Raw genomic sequence first — 25,811 nt, 5'->3', positions numbered from 1 at the left:
ACTCTGTTACACCAGCTCTGTCAGGAGGAATGGGCCAAAATTCACCCAACTTATTGTGGGAAGCTTGTGGAAGGCTACCCAAAATGTTAGACCCAAGTTAAACAATTTAAAGGTGATGCTACCAAATACTAATTGAGTGTATGTAAACTTCTGACCTACTCGGTATGTGATGAAATAAATTAAATCTGAACTAAATCATCCTCTCTACTATTATTCTGACATTTCACATTCTTAAAATAAAGTGGTGATCCTAAATGACCTAAAACAGGGGATTTTTACTAGGATTAAATGTGAAAACTGAGTTTACAGACACCTTAGCCAAATACATTTAATATACTTCTGACTTCAGCTGTATGTTATTCATTTTCTAAATGTATGATACGTTACGAATTCTAGCTAGGTGGCTATGTTACCTAGCTGGCTAACGTTAGCTAGGCTAGGGGTTAGGGTTAGGATTAAGTTCAGGAGTTAGGTTAAAGGGTTAGGGAAAGGGTTAGCTGAAAGGGTTAAGGTTAGGTTTAGGGGAAGGGTTAGCTGACACGCTAAGTAGTTGAAAAGTATCTCAAATATAGTAAGCAGTTGAAAAGTTGCTCATTGGCTAAAATTCTAAAGTTGTCTGTGATGAAATTCTAAATTGGGTTGCTAGACATTCATGTTATACGCCTACCCATCCGCCCAGACCAACCACCCTTCTGGCTTAATTAACATTACCAATAGTAACATGACGTACTAATTTGGTAGTCCCGGAATTACATTTACTATGTTACGTCTAGTCTATGGGACCAGGCTGCTTAGAAAAGTCCAGCTCTCAGCAACAATCCCTCTTTGCTTTGTCTATAAATGTGCAGCCTATGATAATGTATCACACAATTCTCTAAAATCCATGAATATCCTTGAATATCAAAATCTCAACAACTGCCTAAACCTATGGCTATTAGGCTATGACTTCTTCATTAACTTTTTTTAATTCATCACGAGCATAGGCAACATATGGCGCATTTCCTGTACCCGCAGTCCTTCTCCCGAAAGGAGAGCAACGCCCCTCAATCGTATCTCTTCAGCACCACCCCTCATCCCAACCTGCCCCTCTCCTCTCAAAGGGATGCAAGGGAGTGACGCAGGATAGACGGGAAAACTGCGCCGAACCTCGAAGGAAAGATTGGATAGGGGTGATGCAATAAGACAAATTCTGGAAACCCAAATGTAAATCACGGAAGCTCAGTTCCCTAGAAAAGAGACCGAAGCACGGCCTGTTTGGTCAGTGAACGTGGATGCCAGACTCACATGTTATCTATTTTACGCAGCCACTCACTAATGTTTTGTTGGATACGGCTCGAATTTGGACAATTGGAGGTAGGCGAAGCTTAGATATTCGTGTTGACTGTGTGTTTCTCATCGTGACCCATAATCGAGTCAATTGAAGAGGTCTGAACCTTGAAGGGGATACAGGCATATCCATCTATTGATTTGGAAATAAAATAATTTTATGGAGATACCTATTTTAACGACGTAACTTGTTTTTTTAAATTCTGCGACTCAGGGTTGATACATTTCCAACTGATCCTTCGATTCAAATGTCAAAATAGTGTTATAGGCTATTGGTAGGCGAATTCATACATCTGCATCAGAAAGGAGGATTCACCATACACCTTTTCGTAGCCAAACATTTTCAACATGAATTACCTGCGTCGTCGGCTGTCGGACAGCAATTTTATGTCCAATTTGCCCAATGGGTACATGACTGATCTACAACGCCCTGACCTGCCGCAGCAAGACCCTGCAGTAGTGTCGCCTGGACCACCGGAGAGGCGTCTGTCTACCAACCAGCAGTCGGAGAACACTGGTAGCGGAGCCGGAGCTGGATTTTTATCTTCCTTTACTAAAGCTGTCAAACAAACCACTGCTGCTGTTGCTGAGAAAGTCACCGAGGTAGCAGACAAAGCAGGCGTTGCCTCTGGTGCCAAGATACTCCTGGTAATTGATGACCAACAAACAGACTGGTAAGGAGAGTACTGTGTAAGGTTACAAGTTATGGCCCCTGTCTAGACTCAAATGGGTGTCAGTATGCTACCAAGAAACATAACGTCATTAGGATATAATTCATCTTTACTATGGTCATAACACACACACACACACACACACACACATATCCTCACAAGGATAGTAAAACAAGGAATATTCTGACAAGTGGGGACATTTCACCAGTCCCCACAAGGAAAAAAAATATTTTAGGCTTAGGGGTTAAGTTTAGGGATAGGGTTACAATTAGGTTAGAATGTGTGGTTAGGTTAGGCGTTATGGTTGGGTTAGGGGTTAAGGGTTAGAATTTTGAATGCGAATCAATTGTTAGGTCCCCACAAGGATAGTAACACACACACAACGAGACCACATTTTACTAATTTAGCAGACACTCTTATTTACAGGAGCAATTAGAGTTAAGTGCCTTTCACCTAGTCGGCTCTGGGATTCAAACCAGCGACCTTTCGGTTACTGTCCACACGCTCTTAACCGCCAGGCTACCTGCCGCCCAACTGCTGCATACTACAGTGTACACTGAGTGAATAAAACATTAGGAACACCTTCCTAATATTGAGTTGCACCCCCTTTTGCAATCAGAATAGCCTCAATTTGTTGGGGGATGGGCTCTACAAGGTGTCAAAAGCATTCCACAGGGATGCTGGCCCATGTTGACTCCAATGCTTCCCACAGTTGTGGATGTCCTTTGGGTGGTGGCCATTTTTGATACATATGGGAAACTGTTGAGCGTGAAAATCCAGCAGGGTTGCAGTTCTTGACACACTTCAACCGGTGCGCCTGGCACCTACTACCATACCCCGTTCAAAGGCACTTAAATATTTTGTCTTGCCCATTCACCGTTTGAATGGCACACATACACAATCCATGTCGAAACTATCTCAAGGCTTAAAAATCATTCTTTAACCTGTCTGCTCCCCTTCATCTACACTGATTGAAGTAGATTTAATGAGTGACATCAATAAGGGATCATAGCTTCACCAGGATTCCCCTGATTCACCTGGTCAGTCTATGTCATGGAAAGAGCAGGTGATCCTGATGTTTTGTACAATCAGTGTTGATCAATGCTATCCACAGTTATTATCACACCTACAGTGGGGCTAAAAAGTATTTAGTCAGCCACCAATTGTGCAAGTTCTCCCACTTAAAAAGATGAGAGAGGCCTGTAATTTTCATAATAGGTACACTTCAATGATGACAGACAAAATGAGAAAGAAAAAAATCCAGAAAATCACATTGTAGGATTTTTAATGAATTTATTTGCAAATTATGGTGGAAAATAAGTATTTGGTCACCTACAAACAAGCAGGATTTCTGGCTCTCACAGACCTGTAACTTCTTCTTTAAGAGGCTCCTCTGTCATCCACTCGTTACCTGTATTAATGGCACCTGTTTGAACTTGTTATCAGTATAAAATACACCTGTCCACAACCTCAAACAGTCACACCCCAAACTCCACTATGGCCAAGACCAAAGAGCTGTCAAAGGACACCAGAAACAACATTGTAGACCTGCACCAGGCTGGGAAGACTGAATCTGCAATAGGTAAGCAGCTTGGTTTGAAGAAATCAACTGTGGGAGCAATTATTAAGAAATGGAAGACATACAAGACCACTGATAATCTCTCTCGATCTGGGGCTCCACGCAAGATCTCACCCCGTGGGGTCAAAATGATCACAAGAACGGTGAGCAAAAATCCCAGAACCACATGGGGGGACCTAGTGAATGACCTGCAGAGAGCTGGGACCAAAGTAACAAAGCCTACCATCAGTAACACACTACGCTGCCAGGGACTCAAATCCTGCAGTGCCAGACGTGTCCCCCTGCTTAAGCCAGTACATGTCCAGGCCCGTCTGAAATGTGCTAGAGAGCATTTGGATGATCCAGAAGAAGATTGGAAGAATGTCATATGGTCAGATGAAACCAAAATATAACTTTTTGGTAAAAACTCAACTCGTCGTGTTTGGAGGACAAAGTATGCTGAGTGGCATCCAAAGAACACCATACCTACTGTAAAGCATGGGGGTGGAAACATCATGCTTTGGGGCTGTTTTTCTGCAAAGGAACCAGGACGACTGATCCGTGTAAAGGAAAGAATGAATGGGGCCATGTATCGTGGGATTTTGATTGAAAACCTCCTTCCATCAGCAAGGGCATTGAAGATGAAACGTGGCTGGGTCTTTCAGCATGACAATGATCCCAAACACACCTCCAGGGCAACGAAAGAGTGGCTTAGTAAGAAGCATTTCAAGGTCCTGGAGTGGCCTAGCCAGTCTCCAGATCTCAACCCCATAGAAAATCTTTGGAGGGAGTTGAAAGTCCGTGTTGCCCAGCAACAGCCCCAAAACATCACTGCTCTAGAGGAGATCTGCATGGAGGAATGGGCCAAAATACCAGCAACAGTGTGTGAAAACCTTGTGAAGACTTACAGAAAACGTTTGACCTCTGTCATTGCCAACAAAGGGTATATAACAATGTATTGAGATAAACTTTTGTTATTGACCAAATACTTATTTTACACCATAATTTGCAAATAAATTCATTAAAAATCCTACAATGTGATTTTCTGGATTTTTTTTCTCATTTCGACTGTCATAGTTGAAGTGTACCTATGATGAAAATTACAGGCCTCTCTCATCTTTTTTAAGTGGGAGAACTTGCACAATTGGTGGCTGACTAAATACTTTTTTGCCCCACTGTACATAGGCCACCGAAATAACGAAGATGTCTTGGGCAATGCAAATGGTGCAATTGCACTTCTGCACCACCAGCACATTCCAGATAGCCTCACTTGTGCCAGGCATGGTAAGCTAGACTAGGCTACATATTCAAATGGTTCTGTCCGGCCAAATTATGACGCATTCAGAATGTAATGTTTTTTGGTCTGCTTATCAGCCCATATGAGAGACCCACTGATTAAGTATTTACCTTAGGCCAAAAGTGTAAGATACCATGATGATTTCTTGGTCCATGATAGTTCATGTTCCTTTCCAGTGTGTTAAACTGGGTCCGTTTTATTTGATAATACATGTATACGTACAGTTACTTCAGAAAGTATTCATACCCCTTGACTTATTTTACTTCTTGTTGTGTTACAGCCTGAATTCAAAATCGATAAAGTAGATTTTCACTCATCTACACACAATACACCATAATTACAAAGTGAAAACATGTTATTAGAAATTTTAGCAAATATATTGAAAATGAAATACAAAAATATCTAATTTACATAAGTACTCACACCCCTGACTCAATACATGTTAGAATCATCTTTCGCGGTGATTTCAGCTGTGAGTTTTTCTGGGTAAGTCTCTAAGAGTTTTGCACACCTGGATTGTACAATATTTGTTCGTTATTCTTTAAAAAATTCTTCAAACTCTGTTCAGTTGGTTGTTGATCATTGCTAAACAGCCATTTTCAAGTCTTGCCATAGATTTTCGAGACGATTTAAGTCAAAACTATGACTAGGCCATTCATTGATATCTTGGTAAGCAACTCCATTGTATATTTGGGCTTGTGTTTTAGGTTATTGTCTTGCTGAAATGTGAATTTGTCTCTTTGTTGGAAAGCAGACTGAACCAGGTTCTCCTCTAGAATTCTGCCTGTGCTTAGAACACTTTGTATTCAAGTTAATTTCTTTGACACGTTTTTTGCTGTTTTACTTTAGTGCCTATTGCAACAGGATGCTTGTTTTCAAATATTTTATTCTGTACAGACTTCCTTCTTTTCACTCTGTCATTTAGGTTAGTATTGTAGAGTAACTACAATGTTGATCCATCCTCAGTTTTTTCCTATCACAGCCTTTAAACGCTGTAACTGTTTACAGTCGCCATTGGTCTCATGGCGACGTCCCTGAGCGGTTTCCTTCCTCTCCAGAAATTGAGTTAGGAAGGACGCCTGTATCTTTGTAGTGACAGGGTGCATCGATACACCATCCAAAGTGCAATTAATAACTTCACCATGTACAAAGGGATATTCAAGGTCTGCTTTTTTACCCATCCTACCAATAGGTGTACTTCTTTGCGAGGCATTGGATAACCTTGGTCTTTGTGGTTGAATTGATGTTTGAAATTCACTGCTTGACTGAGGGACCTTACAGTATCAGTGCCTTCGGAAAGTATTCAGACCCCTTAACTTTATCCACATTTTGTTACATTACAACCTTATTCTAAAATGTATTAAACAGTTGTTGTCTTCATCAATCTATACACAACATCCATAATGACAAAGCGAAAACAGGTTTTTAGAAATTTAGAAAAAAAAACACAAAAAAAACGTATGTATATAATTATTCAGACCCTTTGCGATGAGACTTGAAATAAAGCTCAGGTGAATCCTGTTTTCATTGATCACCCTTGAGATGTTTATACAACTTGATTGGAGTCCACCTGTGGTAAATTAAATTTATTGGACATGATTTGAAAAGATGCACACCTCTCTATATACTGTAAGTTCCAACAGTTGGCAGTGCATGTCAGAACAAAAACCAAGCCATGAGTTAGAAGGACTTGTCCATAGAGCTCCGAAACAGGATTGTTTTCGAGTCACAGATCTGGGGAAGGGTACCAAACAATGTCTGCAGCGCTGAAGGTCCCAAAGAACGCAGTGGCCACCATCATTCTTAAATGGAAGAAGTTTTGAACCACCAAGACTCTTCCTAGAGTTGGTCGCCCGGCCAAACTGAGCAGTTGAAGGAGAAGGGCCTTGGTCAGTGAGGTGACCAAGAACCCGATGGGCACTCCTCAATCCTGACTAGTCTCCCAGTCCCTGCCGCTGAAAAGCATCCCCACAGCATGATCCTGCCACCACCATGCTTCACCGTACGGATGGTGCCAGATTTCCTTCAGACGTGACACTTGGCTTTCAGGCCAGAGTTCAATATTGGTTTCATCAGACCAGAGAATTTTGTTTCTCATGGTCTGAGAGTCCTTTAGGTGCCTTTTGACAAACTCTAAGCGGGCTGTCATGTGCGTTTTACTGAGGAGTGGCTTCTGTCTGGCCACTCTAACATAAAGGCCTGATTGGTAGAGTGCTGCAGAGATGGTTGTCCTTCTGGAAGTTTCTCCCATCTCCACATAGGAACTCTAGGACTCTGTCAGAGTGACCATCAGGTTCTTGGTCACCACCCTGACCAAGGCCCTCCTCCTCCAATTGCTCAGTTTGGCCGGGCTACCAGCTCAAGGAAGAGTCTTGGTGGTCTGAAACTTCTTCCATTTAAGAATGGAGGCCACTGTTTTTTTTAAATACTTTTGCAAAGATTTCTAAAAACCTGTTTTCGCTTTGTCATTTTGGGATAATGTGTGTAGATTGATGAGGAAAATCTTCTATTTGATCTATTTTAGAACAAGGCAGTAACGTAACAAAATGTGGAAAAAGTCAAGGGGTGTGAATACTTTCCGAACATACTGTAATTGTTTGTGTAGGGTACAGAGAAGAGGTAGTCATTAAAAAATAATGTCAAACTTTATTATTTCATACAGAGGGAGTCCATGCAACTTATTATGTGACTTGTTAAGCACATTTTTACTCCAGAATTTATTTAGGCTTGCCATAAAAATTGGGTTGAATACTTATTGACTCAAGACATTTCAGCTTGTCATTTTTGTATTAATTTGTAAACAGGCTGTAACACAACAAAATGTGAAAAAGGGTCAAGGGGTGTGAATACTTTCTGAAGGCACTGTACATCGAGTATGCTTGTGAGAATTGATGATAGCATTACAAAACTACTCTCCAAAGTAGTCCTAGTTTTTATGCAATTCAAATATTTTCTCTTGCCTTTCTTCTCTAGGGTAAAGGTCTTCAAAGGTAAAAAGGTTCATGGTGAATTCGACATTAAGGTGGAACAGGTGGGTTGCTCGTTCACCTCCTTCTGTGGCTCAGTTGGTAGAGCATGGCGCTTGTAACGCCAGGGTAGTGGGTTCGATTCCCGGGACCACCCATACGTAGAATTTATGCACACATGACTGTAAGTCGCTTTGGATAAAAGCGTCAGCTAAATGGCATATATATATATATATATATTAATTGTCTATTTTATATCGGAGAGAGGAGATTTGAGGTTATAGAACAGCCAATGAAACTCACAGGTCATCTCATGATGGGTTTTATTCAGTACAGGGCTTGAAGCACACAGATAGACAACCCCTGCATCTACACTCTTAGAACAAAAGGTGCTATCTAGAACCTAAAACGCTTCTTCAGCAGTCGCCATAGGGGACCCTTTTTAAAATCGTTTTTGGTTCCAGGTAGAACTCTTTTGGGTTCCATGTAAAAACCCTATACACAGAGGTTTCTACATGGAACCCAAAACAGTTATACCCAGAACCAAAAAGGGGTTTTCTAAGGGAACAGCTGAAGAACCCGTTTGAAACCGTTTTTTCTAGGAGTGTACATGGGTGCTGCAGACCTGCACTTACTGTATGCAATAAACAATGAATCAAAGAAATCCCAAGACATGCACATGTATAGTTGAACTATGTTAAGTGGACTGACAGTTGGATAATTATCAAGTGAGATAATAATGTTGTCATATTTGTCAAATATATTAAGGAAATAGGTCATTCTGAATCTGCTAACAATATCCATGGAAAATAAAATGATCTCATGGACCCCAAAACATTTGTACCCGGTGGTGGCTTAATAGAACAATGAAGTTAATTGCTACCCTCTGTGCTTTGTAAAAGAAGACTTGAAAATGCTTCTGGATTATTTTCTCTACCGGCATTTTCAATGTCTCCTATTTCTGTCCACTCCTTTTATGTTGCATTAGAGTGTTTCCACTATGCACCCCATGAGTCTCAGCAGGAAGAGCCCTGTGCAATGAATGTCTCATTATCTGTGGAGGTGATAATGGCTACCTTCTGCCTCAGTTTTTGGGGACAAAGCCATTGAAGTAATACAGTAGTTCACTCCAAAATCAAAGTCTGTCAGACAAATCTGATCTCTTAAGTGGGCTAATGTGAAGATGAATCAATGTTCCACACCATCTATTTTGTAGAGCCACCTGTCTCAACTCCGAAGAAATTGAAAAAATCTAAATTCATCACACCTGGAAAACATTGATTTTTGCAGTGAACTATAACTTTAATATGTCCCTGTTATGATCACGTTGAGGTTTGACTGGGATTGACATGGATGTTGTCCACTCAGGCTGACTTCTCTGAAATCAACCTAATAGCGCATGCTACAGGGGGCTATAGTGTTGATATCGAAGCAATCCGGAATGGAACCAAGGTCACCAAGTAAGTCTACTGTACATCCTTTGAATACAGTGTTCTACATGATGTTTAAGATAATCAGACACACATATCTATCATGACACAAGGCTAGACCCAGATGCAGACACATGAGGCAGATTGTTGGAGTCTTACAATATTTATTAATCCAAAAGGGTAAGGCAAGAGAATCGTCGTGGACAGTCAAATGGGTCAAAACCAGTTCAGAGTCCAAAAGGTACCAGAGGGCAGGCAGAATCAAGGTCAGGACAGGCAGGATGATCAAGCAGGTGGGAAAGTAGTCCAGAGTCAGGCAGGGGTCAAAACCGGGAGGACTATAAACTAGAGAATAGCAAAAGGAGAACGGGAAAAACACGCTTGACTTGACTAACATACAAGACGAACTGGCACAGAGAGACAGAAAACACAGGGATAAATACACTGGGGAAAATAAGCGACGCCTGGAGGGGGTGGAGACAATCACAGGAACAGGTGAAACAGATCAGGGCACGACAATATCATAAGTGTGTCCTGATTGCTTATGTTACAAGATATGCATGATGCTTGTAATTTTCAAGTGCAAAAGCCAGAATAAAATGTTGACATGTCTGTTTGAATATAATGTATTGGTAATGTGTGATTTAAAATTTTTCCAAGGTGTTTCAGGCCAGACTTTGTGCTGGTGAGGCAGCATGCCTTCAGTATGGCCAAGAATGGAGACCACCGACACATAGTGATTGGGTTACAGTATGCTGGTCTCGTGGGTGTAAACTCTCTACACTCTGTCTACAACTTCTGTGACAAACCATGGGTGGTAAGCGTGGCAATATAAAGCAGATTCAATTGTTTGTTATTTGCTTTCTGAGCCTAATCTAATTCAAGTAAACAGCCATGACTGCTAGACAGATCATGAATTTTGATTTAACTGAAAAAGTCATCTCTTGTGTATTATCGTGTCTCGTTTCAGTTTGCTAATATGGTGAGATTGTACAAGCAACTTGGACCAGAGGAATTCCCACTGATCGAGCAGGTTTACTATCCCAACCACAGAGAAATGGTGGGTGTTCTGCCATCTGCTTCCCTCTACTCCTCCCCCACCATGACATGGCCATGTTTTCACACTAAACAGACCTAAGCAAAGACTATTAGGTGGCCCTTCTGTTTGAATAACATTTCTGTGTCCAGTAAGAAAAGGGCAAAGGAGTAGCTAGCACACATCAATAATCCATCTCAGATCTATCACAACAATCAATCTTAATATTGTCTTTGATCAGACTGAGGGTTCATGTGTACAGGTCGCAGTAGAGCCAGAGTGGGTTTGATTCTTCCTGCGCCCTATGGATCCCCTCAGTAGCACTGCAATGAGATCAGTGTCTGTACAGCCGCAGTGCTGCCCCCCTCCACACCTGCAGTCGTTGGCCTGCTCTCGGCGCAGCTCGCCTCAATGATCAACCATTACTCTGAAAGTTTTACTGCTGCTGTTTGGGCTCATGATGCCCTCAGCATATTCCCACACACACATTCATACATTTACATAAGTATTCATAACCTTTACGCAGTACTTTGTTGAAGCACCTTTTGCAGCGATTACAGCCTCGGGTATGACACTACAAGCTTGGTGCACCTGTATTTGGGGAGTTTATCCCATTCTCGAAAGATCCTCTTAAGCGCTGTCAGGTTGGATGGGGAGCGTCACTGCACAGCTATTTTCTGGTCTCTCCAGAGATGTTCGATCGGGTTCATGTCCGGGCTCTGGCTGGGCCACTCAAGAACATTCAGAGACTAGTCCCGAAGCCACTCCTGTGATGTCTTGGCTGTGTGCTTAAGGTTGTTCTCCTGTTGGAAGGTGAATGTTTAACCCCAGTCTGAGGTCCTGAGTGCTCTGGAGCAAGTTTCATCAAGGATCTCACTGTACTTTGGTCCGTTCATCTTTCCCTCGATCCTGACTAGTCTCCTAGTCCCTGTAGCTGAAAAACATCCCCACAGCATGATGTTGCCACCACCATGCTTCACCCTAGGGATGGTGCCAGGTTTCCTCCAGACGTGACACTTGGCATTCAGGGCCAAAGAGTTCAATCTTGGTTTCATCAGACCAGAGAATTCGGTTTCTCATGGTCTGAGAGTACTCCAAGCGGGCTGTCATGTGCCTTTTACTGAGGAGTGGCTTCAGTCTGGCCCCTCTACCATAAAGGCCTGATTGGTGGAGTGCTGCAGAGATGGTTGTCCTTCTGGACGGTTCTCCCGCCACAAAGGAACTCTGGAGCTCCGTTAGTCACCATCAGGTTCTTAGTCACCTCCCTGACCAAAGCCCTTCTCCCCCGTTTGCTCAGTTTGTCCTGGCGGCCAGCTCTTGGAAGAGTCATGGTGGTTCTTAACTTCTTCCATTTAAGAATGGGAACTGCAAACATTTTACTGCAAACATTTTTTTGGTACCCTTCCCCAGATCTGTGCCTCGACACAATCCTGTCTCAGAGCTACGACCTCATGGCTTGGTTTTCGCTCTGACATGCACTGTCAACTGTGGGACCTTATATAGACAGGTGTGTGCCTTTCCAAATCATGCCCAATCAATTGAATTGACCACAGGTGGACTCCAATCAAGTTGTAGAAACATCTCAAGGATGATCAATGGAAACAGAATGCAACTGAGCTCAATTTCGAGTCTCATAATAGCAAAGGGTCTGAATACTTATGTAAATACGGTATTTCTGTTTTTTATTTGTAATAATTTGCAAAAATGTGTGAAAATCTGCTTTCATTTTGTGATTATTGGGTGTTGTGTGTAGATTGATGAGAAAAATAAGTAATTTAATCCTTTTTAGAATAAGGGTGTAACGTAACAAAATGTGGAAAAAAGGGAAGGGGTCTTAATGCTTTCCGAATGCACATTAAAACGTGATGATACTTTGTTATTTAACTGCATCCTGGCACATTTAGCAAATAACAGCAGCTCAATTTGAGTTTACAGTTTACTCAGTTAGCAATTTACTAAGAAAAGCTGTGCTATACATTCTCTTTAGTCAAACAAACCTACCTGCATGTCTGGGGCCTGTGTAGTATGACGTTTTCCAATGGGAATGTTGTGTTGTCTTTTGCTGCAGATTACCACTCCTGGTTTCCCTGTGGTGGTGAAAATGGGCCACGCCCACTCAGGGATAGGGAAGGTAGGACTGGACTGCTCTTGTTACTTATTTTAAATTATACAAAGTAGGCCTGGATTAGTGTTTATGCTTCACAAATGAATACTATTGACATAATCTTATTCAATCATGACTTTACCCTGCAGGTGAAAGTGGACAATCAATATGACTTCCAAGATATTGCCAGTGTTGTTGCCCTGACCAAGACCTATGCCACATCTGAACCTTTCATCGATGCAAAGTATGATGTTCGCATCCAGAAGATTGGAGACAATTACAAGGCCTACATGTAAGTGAAAAAATAAGCTCCTTGTTGTGGTGACTGAGGTCAATCCATTCTACAAATCCCCAAGCTATTCAGCACAGGTTACAGATAATTTATTCTGCATATCCCAACATTGATGTGAATAATATGATCAAAAGAGAACATGCTAAACGGTAGATCTTGTCTGTTTATCAGGCGCACATCAATTTCAGGGAACTGGAAAACCAACACTGGTTCAGCTATGCTGGAACAGATAGCCATGTCAGACAGGTGAGTGTTAACACAGACTGGGCTTTTGTGAATCAGACAGACAGCTGTGTGTTTAGTAGTTACTAGCAGTGTTCTCCAACATCGTAGGTATCGGATGTGGGTGGACTCCTGCTCTGAGGTGTTTGGCGGTTTGGATATGTGCGCTGTGGAGGCTCTGCATGGAAAAGATGGCAAGGATTACATTATAGAGGTAAAAGGATTAGAAGCATTGTTAACAATTTTGCTCTTATACTTATTATATAGCTTACACTCTCCAGTTTTCTTTCTTATGTCGCATGTTTTTGTATTTAAAAAAATATTTATACTATTTTACGGAAGCCCTGAAGCCCAAGACCCCCAAAAATAATAATACGTAGACTCTTGCAATTATCTCGTTTGAATGAGAGAATATCTTATTTGAACATCTTAGTATCTCTTTCGAAACAACTTCATTGTTCCTTTGTCTAATTAGGCCTAATTTGTTATGCAACTTGTCAGACCGTATAATGGTTGCTGTAGCAACTCACTGATTCCATCCTTTGATATGATTATGAATAGACAGTTTTTTGATAGCCTAAAGCAGGGCTGAAGGCCAGAGCATGTAAGTTGCCGAATGTGGAGCAAGGAGCAGAGACGAATTGAGCAGCTTCTCTCCTGCTCCAATTTCACTCTGGTACTGCTCAGCCACAAGCTCTGGGCGTGCTCTGTCTAGCATTTTTTGTTTCCTTTATCAGTATTCTTTTAATAGGCCTATTTGGTTGTAATTATTTAGCCTACCCCACCCAGAGTAGCCTATATCTAGTTTATATTCTACTTTCTAACATTAGGATATGTAGTTTCCATTTTGAAGAACTTCTAACGTATAAACAGATGTTTTAGGTGGGCAATACATGGGCTACTGTACAATTTATTTACATTTTTCTTGGAATAGAAACACCACATTATAAATCCATTTAGTTAAGCTAAAATAAATAATAAAGGCCCGTATCAGTTTATTTTCATGAAATAAAGGGAATAAATAATCTCAAACACCGATAAACTTGACATATGCATTGAGCGTGGGAAATGTGCTCTACAAATGTATTATTATTATTATTATAAAGACAGAAAAATATGCATGTGAAAGCTTAATTACATAAATAAATATTAGTGGGAATAAAGCCACAATATAAACAATAGGAAGAATGGAATATATTTGAAAAGTTTAGAATTAGGTTTGATTGGAGAAAGAAAACAATTAATACTGCACAAAAAGTGGTTGTTTTCCCTGTTATTTGATCAAGAAGAATATTTAAGTTGTTTTGGTTATTTTGTGGCTTTGCCCATAACTTTTCACCTTTTGATGTAAAAGTTTGAGGAAAGGGTTTTATTCTTTCCATTCCTACCATTAGAATGATAATCGAAGGGGAAGGGACAGGCAACAACTATATCTACAGTGGAAAGAACAAGTATTTGAAACACTGCCGATTTTGCAGGTTTTCCTACTTACAAAGCATGTAGAGTTCTGTAATTTTTAAAATCATAGGTACTTCAACTGTGAGAGATGGAATCTAAAACAAAAATCCAGAAAATCACATTGTATTATTTTTAAGTAATTCATTTGCATTTTATTGCATGACATAAGTATTTGATCACCTACCAACCAGTAAGAATTCCGGCTCTCACAGACCTATTAGTTCTCCACTCATTACCTGTATTAACTGCACCTGTTTGAATTCGTTACCTGTATAAAAGACACCTGTCCACACACTCAATCAAACAGACTCCAACCTCTCCACAATGGACAAGACCAGAGAGCTGTGTAAGGACATCAGGGTTAAATTGTAGACCTGCACAAGGCTAGGATGGGCTATAGGACAATAGGCAAGCAGCTTGTTGAGAAGGCAACAACTGTTGGCGCAATTATTAGAAAATGGAAGAAGTTCAAGATGACGGTCAATCACCCTCGGTGTGGGGCTCCATGCAAGATCTCACCTCGTGGGGCATCAATGATCATGAGGAAGGTGAGGGATCAGCCCAGAACTACACGGCAGGACCTGGTCAATGACCTGAAGAGAGCTGGGACCACAGTCTCAAACAAAGCCACTAGTAACACACTACACCGTCATGGATTAAAATCCTGCAGCGCACACAAGGTACCCCTGCTCAAGCCAGCGCATGTCCAGGCCCGTCTGAAGTTTGCCAATGACCATCTGGATGATCCAGAGAAGGAATGGGAGAAGGTCATGTGGTCTGATGAGACAAAAATAGAGCTTTTTGGTCTAAACTCCACTCGCTGTGTTTGGAGGAAGAAGAAGGATTAGTACAACCCCAAGAATACCATCCCAACCGTGAAGCATGGAGGTGGAAACATCATTCTTTGGGGATGCTTTTCTGCAAAGGGGACAGGACGACTGCACCGTATTGAGGGGAGGATGGATGGGGCCATGTATCGCGAGATCTTGGCCAACAACCTCCTTCCCGCAGTAAGAGAATTGAAGATGGGTCATGGCTGGGTCTTCCAGCATGACAACGACCCGAAACACACAGCCAGGGCAACTAAGGAGTGGCTCCTTAATAAGAAGCATCTCAAGGTCCTGGAGTGTCCTAGCCAGTCTCCAGACCTGAACCCAATATAAAATCTTTGGAGGGAGCTGAAAGTCCGTATTGCCCAGCGACAGCCCCGAAACCTGAAGGATCTGGAGAAGGTCTGTATGGAGGAGTGGGTCAAAATCCCTGCTGCAGTGTGTGCAAACCTGGTCAAGAACTACAGGAAACGTATGATCTCTGTAATTGCAAACAAAGGTGTCTGTACCAAATTTTAAGTTCTGCTTTTCTGATGTATCAAATACTTATGTCATGCAATAACATGCAAATGAATTACTTAAAAATCATACAATGTGATTTTCTGGATTTTTGTTTTAGATTCCGTCTCATAGTTGAAGTGTACCTATGATAAAAAATTACATGCTTTGTAAGTAGAAAAACCTGCAAAATCGGCAGTGTATCAAATACTTGTTCTCCCCACTGTATATCGGTCCGCTAACACTAGTAAAAGGCCCAGTGCACTTATTTTGTAGTCAAATATTTCTATACAGTTGAAGTCGGAAGTTTACATACACCTTAGCCAAGTACATTTCAACTCAGTTTTTCACAATTCCTGACATTTAATCCCAGTAAAAAAGTCCTTTGCTGTTGTTCCGGGATTGATTTGCACGTTTTGCACCAAAGTATGTTCATCTCTAGGAGACAGAATGCGTCTCCTTCCTGAGCGGTATGATGGCTACGTGGTCCCATGGTGTTTATACTTGCATACATACTATTGTTTGTACAGATGAACGTGGTACATTCAGGTGTTTGGAAATTGCTCTCAAGGATGAACCAGACTTGTGGAGGTCTACAATTTTTCTGAGGTCTTGGCTGAGTTATTTTGATTTTCCCATAATGTCAAGCAAAGAGGCACTGAGTTTGAAGTTAGGCCTTGAAATGCATCCACAGGTACACCTCCAATTATGTCAATTAACCTATCAGAAGCTTCTAAAGCTATGACATCATTTTCTGGAATTTTCCAAGCTGTTTAAAGGCACAGTCAACTTTGAGTATCTAAACTTCTGACCCACTGGAATTGTGATTTTTTTTTTTTTTTTACCTTTATTTAACTAGGCAAGATCAGTTAAGAACAAATTCTTATTTTCAATGACGGCCTAGGAACACTGCCTGTTCGGGGGCAGAACGACAGATTTGTACCTTGTCAGCTCAGGGGTTTGAACTTGCAACCTTCCGGTTACTAGTCCAACGCTCTAACCACTAGGCTACACTGCCGCAGTGAATTATAAGTGAAATAATCTGTCTATAAATAATTGTTGGAAAAATTCCTAACCAAATTGCCAAAACTATAGTTTGTTGACAATAGATTTGTGGAGTGGTTGAAAAACAAGTTTTAATGACTCCAACCTAAGTCTATGTAAACTTCTGACTTCAACTGTATATTTTTATTAATACATATTTTTTATTCTAATTTTGCAGGGGGTGATGCAGCACCTTCAGCACCCCTATTTCCTGTGGCTATGCTTGATTGTGAGCTATAATCAAATGTTGAATTAAATGTGTGCGACACGAGGTAAACAATTTTTCCATCAATAGAATTACTAAACTTACAGTTAAAGTATCCATCACCAATAAATGAATAAACTTCAGAAATTATAGGCTGGTTTATGCTGCGAACAACATGCTTTTCAGAATCTCCTCTGATAGGGCTTTAATTGAAAGGAGTAACTTGTTATAGACTACAGTTCACAATAACAAAAAAATAAACATTTTATCACCAAAATAAAATGAAGAGATCAACTTTCATGATGACAATTCATTTAATCTTTGAATTGTTGGCTAATGGTTTACATAAATAAGCTATCCAATTTTCAATAGCACCGATGCCAACAACCTATTCATTTGGTGATAATGCAAAGCCCCTGAGAAGGAGCGCTTGAGAGGGAGATCTGTGCGTGATTGATGGATTTGGCGTTTTTATTAGCAGGAGGAAGTTTAACTAATGTCTAATTAGTTAAACCCAGTCAGCCCAGTCAAAACTGTTCGCTGCTCTGGCTCCCCAATGGTGGAACACACTCCCTCACGACGCCAGGACAGCGGAGTCAATCACCACCTTCCGGAGACACCTGAAACCCCACCTCTTTAAGGAATACCTAGGATAGGATAAAGTAATCCTTCTCACCCCCCTTAAAAGATTTAGATGCACTATTGTAAAGTGGCTGCTCCACTGGATGTCATAAGGTGAATGCACCAATTTGTAAGTCGCTCTGGATAAGAGCGTCTGCTAAATGACTTAAATGTAAATGTAATTGTGGAGTATTTGGTAAACGAAAGTGTCACAATACATAGGGGCATAATTATCAATCAGAGAATTTGACGTTGAGTAGAGATCTTCGGGCCTGCTGCCAAATCTGGTCTGACATTGCAAAGAAGATTCATCCTGTCCCTTTGGGAATTAAGATAATTAAAGAGTATTTTAGGGACTGCAGATTACCAGTGTGGAGCTGTTTTTACGCACCAATCTGTGTTCTCTTTTGGTGATATCACCATTCTGCATGCCCTCAATGACAGAAGCTTTTTTGTGGGGTTTTGTAGTGAATATTTTACAGAACGTCTGATCATTCAGTTGCCTGAGTACTTCAGTCTTGTACAGTAACAGCACCTCCCTTGTCCACTAGGTGGATGACTATAGAGGGGTCATTCTGGACATTTAAGACCTGTAGCTTGGATATGTCTTTATCCACCAGTCTGTAGTACATATCCAAAGCTGGGTCAATAGGCCCAGGTGGAATGAATGTAGATGGACCCCTAAAAAGAACCGTTTCAGATGCAATGTGCATATGAATTAGTAGTCAAAACGCATTGCTGTTGCACATATTATTTTGTATATCTTTTCTATAAATAGTAGATAGTAAATAGTAATGTTTATTGCACCATACTGGCCGCCTAATTATTTTCTTTCTCCAATCATTTTTTTATTTATTTTTTAAATAGCACAAAAGCACATTGTCTCATTGTATTTGTACATTTTAGGCTTCTCATATGTATTCCATTCTCCTTTCTCTTGTTTATGTTATGGTTATATTCCCACTAATATTCCTTTATGTAATTAAGCTTTTACATGTGTATTTTGTTGTCTCTATTATAATAATAATAATAATATTTAATTTGTAGAGCGACTTTCCCACTTTCAATCCACATGTGAAGCTTATTGGTGTTTGCTTGAGATTATTTCTTTCATTTTATTAATGAAAAGAAGTTGATACCGTCCTTTATTATTTACGATTTATTTAAGATGTTTTAGCTTAATTAAATTGATTCTATTCCAAGAAAATCTCAAACATATTTCACAGTAGTCTATGTATTGCCTACCTAAAAACATACGTGAATACATTTCCTTCAAACTAGAAATTACATTTCCCAACGTTAGAAAGTAGAATATAAACTAGATATAGGCTACTGTGGATGGGGGGGCAAAATAATTACAACCGAATAGGCAGAATTAAAAGACTAGTGATAAAGGAAATAAAAATACTAAGCTGGGCAGGCCCAGAGCTTGTGGCTGAGCAGTACCAGAGCGAAATTGGAGCGGGAGAAGGCACCATTTTTTTTGCGCTGCTCCACACTCAACACTCGCCCACTTACATGCTCTGGCATTCAAAAGCAGCCCTGCTTTAGGCTATCAAAGAGCTGTCAATGAATAATCATATCAATGGATAGAATCATGAATGAATGGCTGCACCAACCATTACACGGTGCAATAAGCTGCATAACAAAATAGGTCTAATTAGGCAAAATAACAATGAAGTAATGAGCAAGTTGTTGAAACAAGATACTAAGTCATTCAAATGAGAATTCCAAGAGGCTAAGTTGTATTTTTTTTGCCTTGGGCTTCATGGATTCCATACTATTTTGATATTGAGTACTGCATTATTGGGAAAGGCTCGCAATTTAAGCATTCTTAAACTGTGTAGTAACACAGTAATTACACTGGTAACAACATTGTAATACCTTGTGGCTACCCAGACTATTTGCATTGCCCCCCCCCTCTCTCTTTTACGTCGCTGATACACTCTTATTATCTATGCATAGTCCCTTTAATAACTCTACCTACATGTACATGTTACCTCGACTAACCAGTGCCCCGCACATTGACTCTGTACCAGTACCCCTTCTATATAGTCTCGCTCTTGTTATTTTACTGCTGCTCTTTAACTACTTGTTACTTTTATTTCTTATTCGTAATTTTTAAACAGCATTGTTGGTTATGGGCTTGTAAATAAGCATTTCACCTGATGTATTCGGCGCATGTGACTAATACAATTTGATTTGTGTTTCCCCATCTCGTTCTCTCAGGTGGTGGGTTGCTCCATGCCTCTGATTGGAGACCAGCAGGGTGAAGATCGTGCTCAAATTGCAGACCTGGTCATCTCCAAAATGAACCAGACAGTCCCACGCACTGCAAGTCCCTCTCCTGTCCGTCCCACAGCTGCACAGCCTGTACAGGTGACACTAACCACCACTCAGTCTAATAAACTTAAGATGAGTCAATATTTGTCAAAAGGAGTATGTTTAGATGAGTGGTCTTTATTGCTAATTGGCCAGTATATTTGGTTTGTATTTATAACCCATTCACTTTATGTCTCATTGTAACATGTTGGCCATGCAGAAAGCTACATCCTCTCAGCCTATCTCACAACCCAAAGTGCCACAGGCTCAGCAACGCCCTTCTCCACAAGGTAAGAAGATGGCTCTGTAATATTAAGGCCCAAAAATCCCAATGGACAGTTGCTTTTGTTCATTAGCTGGTAATATGATAGCTAAATTGTTTTTTAATGATTGCTTAATAGGGACAGGATAAACGGTGCTCTGTCTCCTTCAGGTGGCCCACAACAGACACCAACCGGCACTGCCACCCCTCGCCAAGGATCCCCCTCCCAGCAGCGCCCCTCTCCCCAAGGCCAGCCCCCTTCCCCAGGCCCCAACACCCAGAACCCCCCTGCCCAGACATCACAGAAAGGAACCAACCCAGGAGCTGGGGCCCAGCAGCGTCCCCCAGGTCAGGGGCAGAAACCCCCCTCTGGTCAGGGATCCCCCCAGCGATCCATGAGCCAGGGGGGCTCCCCTCAAAACCAGAGGCCACAGCAGTCAGGTCCCCAGCTGCAGCAGAGCCCCTCTCTTGGAGGCATGGGCCAGAAGTCCACAGGGGCCCAGCCCCAGCAGAGGCCCCAGCAGAAGCCAGGTCAGCCTGCCAGGCAGCAGTCCCAGGGAGGAGGTCCCCAGGGCCCCCAGCAGCAGAGGGCTCCAGCCCAGCAAGGTCGCCCTGGGGCCCCCACCACTCAGCAGCCCCGCCTTAGTGCCCAGGGCCAGGGAGGCCCGGGAGGGAAACCTCCTCTGCAGCAGAAGCCCCAACCCCCACAGAAGCCCAACCAGGACCCTCCTGCTATGGGAGCCATCCCTCCACTGAAGTAAGAATAGCTTTCATAAAGTTTCCCAAAACATTCAATGCCAATATACTTTTGGCTCAGTGTATCCCAACTGTATTACTCAATAGCTCAATATCGGATGTAACATCCTCCTATTGTTTTTGGCAGTTTTTGTGAGCCACACAGGATGCTCTGTCTATCTCATTCTAGATAAGGATAAGTAATTAACCGACGAGAGGATTCTGTGTTCTTCTGTGATTTAGCTTTAATTTATTTTTATCTCATCAAGGGGATTGATGTGCATGATGGTGTTATATCTGTACTGTAGGCTAGATATTGAGTTTGCAAATCAATGTAGCTATAGTTTGTCATGGGATATGTTATCAGATGTTTACAGTGCGATTTATTATTTGATCCAAATATTTGGACTGAGTGTGCCGAACAAGTTTTTTCAAGACGATTCCAATGGAATGTTCACACTTTTTGTGTCCTGCTCATTATTAATTTTCATGTTGCACTTGAAATTACAAGGACTTATTTTGGATAAAGCTAGATTTTATGGGATATGCGACCCAAGTACCCAAGTTGACTGACTGAAAGACAACTGCAAGCAATTTCTTCAATTAATTTATCTTGGTGCCGTCAAGTCCAGAACATGGAACTAGGAACACTGGTTGGGGGGATGGGTTGCTGATTAAAAAAGCATGCCTTTGCATCCAGATCAATCATTCAGTATACATATAAAGTTGAGCTGGTCAGTGCACTGAATCAGTTATGTAAGGAATGTCCATACATACTGAAGGAACTCTGTCTATCCCCTATGTATGGTCTATCTCTTTCTTTCTCCAGCCATGCTCTACACTTCTTACCATTACACCCTATACTTCTTACCATTACATGGGTTTGCTGCATGACTTTAATAGCCTCTTCCTCTCCTCTATTGCCATTTCCTCTCTTTATAGCAAATCCCACTCTCTTACCAATGCCTTCAACATTCCAGAAACTCCAACGCCACGGGCCAGCCTTAGCCAGGATGAGGTGAAGGCTGAGACCATACGTAACCTACGCAAGTCTTTTGCTAGTATCTTCTCAGACTGAGAGATGGAGTAAGCCCCCTCCTACGCCGACAGACAGACTGAAAGGCAGTCCCTCCCTCTTCCCCTCCCCAACACACAATGGACCAATAGAACTAACACCTCCCTATCATGGATATTGATGTACATTGATGTGAAAATGCACATATAAAACATCTACTGCCTATACAGACATGGGATCTTAATTTGACCTGTATTGTTGTAGCAAAATTATCCTGCAGCAAAAGGATTTTAACATTAAATCCATAATATTGCTTGATCGATGGTTAAGCTGGCCAAAATTAGGCTATGTGACAAGTGCAATACTGTTAATATAACCCAGGCTGTATCACAACCGGCCGTGATTGGGAGTCCCATGGGGCGGCACACAATTGGCCCAGCGTCATCCAAGTTTGGCCGGTGTAGGCCGTCATTGTAAATAAGAATTTGTTCTTAACTGACATGCCTAGTTAAATAAAGGTTAAATAAATGTCAAATATTAAAAACCGTGTGTTAGTGTGGGTTTTCAGTGCATTTATGTAAATCACAAAGCTCATCTGCATTTCCTGTGGTGCAGGAAAATTCTCCACAACAAAAGAGTGATCAAATTAAGATCCTACATCTGTACATTTGAAGACCACACATAGAATATAATATAGATAGCCCACTGGACAAAAACTGGTCAAATCATGTTGTTTCCACTTTATTTCAACCAGAAAAATCTACGAGATGACGTTGAATCAATGTGGAAAACTGATTGGATTTGCAAAAAAGTAATCAATGTAAGGGCATTTTGTCTTTTTTTCACCTAACTTTTCGCTTAAATCCAATTACATGTATTTTTTTTGAAAACTCGACCAAATGAAAATCAAAACTAGATGTGCCCAGTGGGAGGTTTGTTGCTCTCAGTCTGAAACATTCCCCATCACCTTCACATTCCAAATGATTCCTACAAACACACACACATACAGTACACATTCACTTCTCTTGTTGTTGCACGTGTGTTTAAATTTCAGTAAAAGTAAGGGTGAAGATTCTTACCCCATCAATCATCAGTCCCTTTTTAAATGGTGTTATTATATATTGCATTTCAGTAGGTGGCCTATGTTGCTACAGTTTTTATGTAATGGGAGATATTTACTTGGTCACGATTTGATTATTTGAAATTGTTTTTATGCTAGTATACTGGAAACAATACACTGGTAATCGTCATGATAGTGTTCACAGTTTTCTGTTACTGTCAGATCATAGTGACACATTTGACCAAGTTTTGGTTGGCTCTGAAATGAACCATCGCTAAATTAAACTTGTCGGCACAGTGTTGTTCACACTACAGTAGGTCAGTTCAGTGTTACAGTAAAGCAACACCACAGCTGTTTGAGTTGCTCATTCATTCTAAAATATGATTTTTTTTTTAAAGATGCATGTCAATAAAGGAGATAAGGTTGCAATTTCAATCACTCACATCGCTGCTTGTAACCGTGTTGTCACATGTAATTAGCTAGCGTACTTAGCATAACAAAAGTATGTGTTGTTTTTGTGAGAATGCCGTTGCTGCCTCCCTCTCCCTTCTTCTGTTAGATTAAGACAAAATCTCAATAGCTCTCAATTTGGAAAACATGCCTTACACAGGCACAAAGTTCAGTCAGATAGTATTGTCTCAGGGATGTCCTGGTAAGTGACACACTGGTGTCGGGTCAGTTCTTCCAAACGTTGCACTGAAATGAGGATGATGAGCACTGCAAATGAAAGCATGTGTGTTTATTGAGGTAGAATGTATTTGTTCTTTCAAATGTATTTGCACATGAAATATAACAACATCATACTTGAAGACATGAGTCAAGCGATATTTTTGAGATTTGAATGTCAGATTGTAGATACACAGCCATCTCAGTGCTCTATTTTACCTGCCATCACAAGGGCCTGGGATGCTGCTGTTTCTGTAAGTGGAGAGTTTGGGTGCCTATCCTGTCTGTCCCCTGGCTCCCAGCAGGGTCACAGCTTGTGAGTAAGGGACCTAGTCCAAGTAAATGCTCAGCCAAGGAATGTACCATGGGTCATGTAGGCAGTGTAAAATAAATATACTGGTATGTCCCCTGTGGGATATACAGTACCACTGCAGTATACTTCTGTTTGATTTTCTACATGTAATACTTTCTCCTCAAAACATTAATGACCCCTTTGATCATTGGTCAGAAAACAATCCCTAGATATCCCCTGAGCCCAAAGCTGAAACCTTCTGTTTCTAGGGCACTGAATATGTCTTCCAAAATGAGTGTGTTCCAGGCAATCTGTTTTTTGGAGCTAATTTGGAAAAGTCCCAATCTCCCTGCAGAACCCCTCTGCTTCCTCTACGCTTCGACTCTTAGTGTATCCACAGTGAACCCTTGTGATAAGTGGTGCATAAACGTGTAAATGTTGTTTTGTAAAACCAAATAGAAGTGTTGTACAGATCGTGACCTATGAATGATGCAGATTTGTCACATTTGTCATGCTGTGCTTGTTGATATTTTGTGCAATGAATACTTGTGGATTTTGGTTTTGGATTTTTGGCATTTATATAATTTGTAAGCCCTTTTTCAGTACTGGCATTCACTATCATGAATTATGCATTATTTCTACTTTTTGAAAAATCTTTTTTTATCTTAGTTTCTCTTGTATTCAGGATTAAATGTCTACGTTTGAAAATGTATATTACACATCTTATCATGGGACTCAATGGAAATCATAACTCAGCAAACAGGGTATACCATTGAATGAATGGATCAGAGAAGCATCAAATGATACCTGCTACAAAAAAATGACTTGTCTGGATGAACACATGATTGGTATACATCTGTATTGTTTTACTCGGCTCTCTGCTACTGCCTGTAACAGAGAACATCTTAGCTGTGTTTAGAGTTCAAATCCTCCGGTGGATTATACATTGGAGTGTCATCATAATTGAATCAATCTATATGAATATTGTTTGTTGATATTCATAGACATGGGTTGAAATGTTTATTTTGTTTACATTCTTTTGATGGATAGATTTGAATGTATGTTTACAATTTGTATGCCTTTTTTCTTTGCTTAAGTAGTTTTCCTAAATGCAATGTAATTATTTTTTATTTTGTTATCTGCACTATGAATTTCTGTGAAATTGATGGTCAATATTGATGCCTGCCAGATATATAAAACAAGAAATCTATATGTATCTAAAATAGACAAAAATTATAAATATGACATATATTGTAAATCATTGTGGAGTATTCAAATAAATGTATAAAAGTATATGTGATGTTATTTTGATGTTATTTGCAATGTACCTTCATAATTATGCTATCAACGTGTGCACATATTCAATAAAGTTCAAGACCATTAGTAACAATGAGGAACCATTTTCTTCATAATGTTCAAATGATGATCAAAAATAACATTCTGAGTAGACATGATAACAGCAAGCTCAGTTGAAAGCTGTGAATGGCCAATGGCTCATTTCCTCTGTGGAGTTGTAGAAGAGCTATTCAGTCGAACGACTGTCATATTATGCTTTATTGGTGTAATAAGGTTTAGCTCTACCAATGTGACCACAAGGTGGTGCAGGGTTACAGTCTGACCAACTAGTTGGATACTCAAAGGCCACTTTACTGTGAACTTTATCACATCACAACCACCAATTTGTATTATTTTATTTGACCTTTATTTAACTAGGCAAGTCAGTTAAGAACAAATTCTTATTTTCAATGTCAGCCTAGGAACAGTGGGTTAAGTGCCTTGCTCAGGGGCAGAACGACAGATTTGACCTTGTCAGCTCGGGATTCGATCTAGCAACCAATGCACCAACATGAGATCCTATCTTGGGATACTGTAGAGGGGAGTGACCTAAATTATTGGTGTAT

The 25,811-nt window shown here is 40.8% G+C and overlaps 1 protein-coding gene across 2 annotated transcripts; it reads left to right on the top strand.

The window, feature by feature from the left end:
• Positions 1-1,074: 1,074 nt before the first annotated feature.
• Positions 1,075-25,203, top strand: LOC118393153 (synapsin-1-like). Of its 2 annotated transcripts, none has more exons than XM_035785526.2 (13): positions 1,075-2,000; positions 7,826-7,883; positions 9,187-9,278; positions 9,909-10,065; positions 10,219-10,308; positions 12,353-12,415; positions 12,538-12,680; positions 12,852-12,926; positions 13,014-13,116; positions 19,788-19,937; positions 20,101-20,170; positions 20,314-20,899; positions 21,858-25,203. In XM_035785526.2, exons 1-13 carry the CDS (start codon positions 1,675-1,677, stop codon positions 21,883-21,885), a joined length of 1,941 nt encoding a protein of 646 aa, XP_035641419.1. In that variant the 5' UTR covers positions 1,075-1,674; the 3' UTR covers positions 21,886-25,203. The 2 variants fall into 2 exon arrangements, with proteins under 2 accessions (XP_035641419.1, XP_035641418.1); XM_035785525.2 differs by having other exon boundaries at positions 21,820-25,203.
• Positions 25,204-25,811: the final 608 nt, after the last annotated feature.

This window comes from Oncorhynchus keta, chromosome 14 (genome assembly GCF_023373465.1).
Source record: "Oncorhynchus keta strain PuntledgeMale-10-30-2019 chromosome 14, Oket_V2, whole genome shotgun sequence".
Taxonomy (NCBI): Eukaryota; Metazoa; Chordata; class Actinopteri; order Salmoniformes; family Salmonidae; genus Oncorhynchus; species Oncorhynchus keta.
This window is presented reverse-complemented; position numbering and strand designations above follow the sequence as displayed.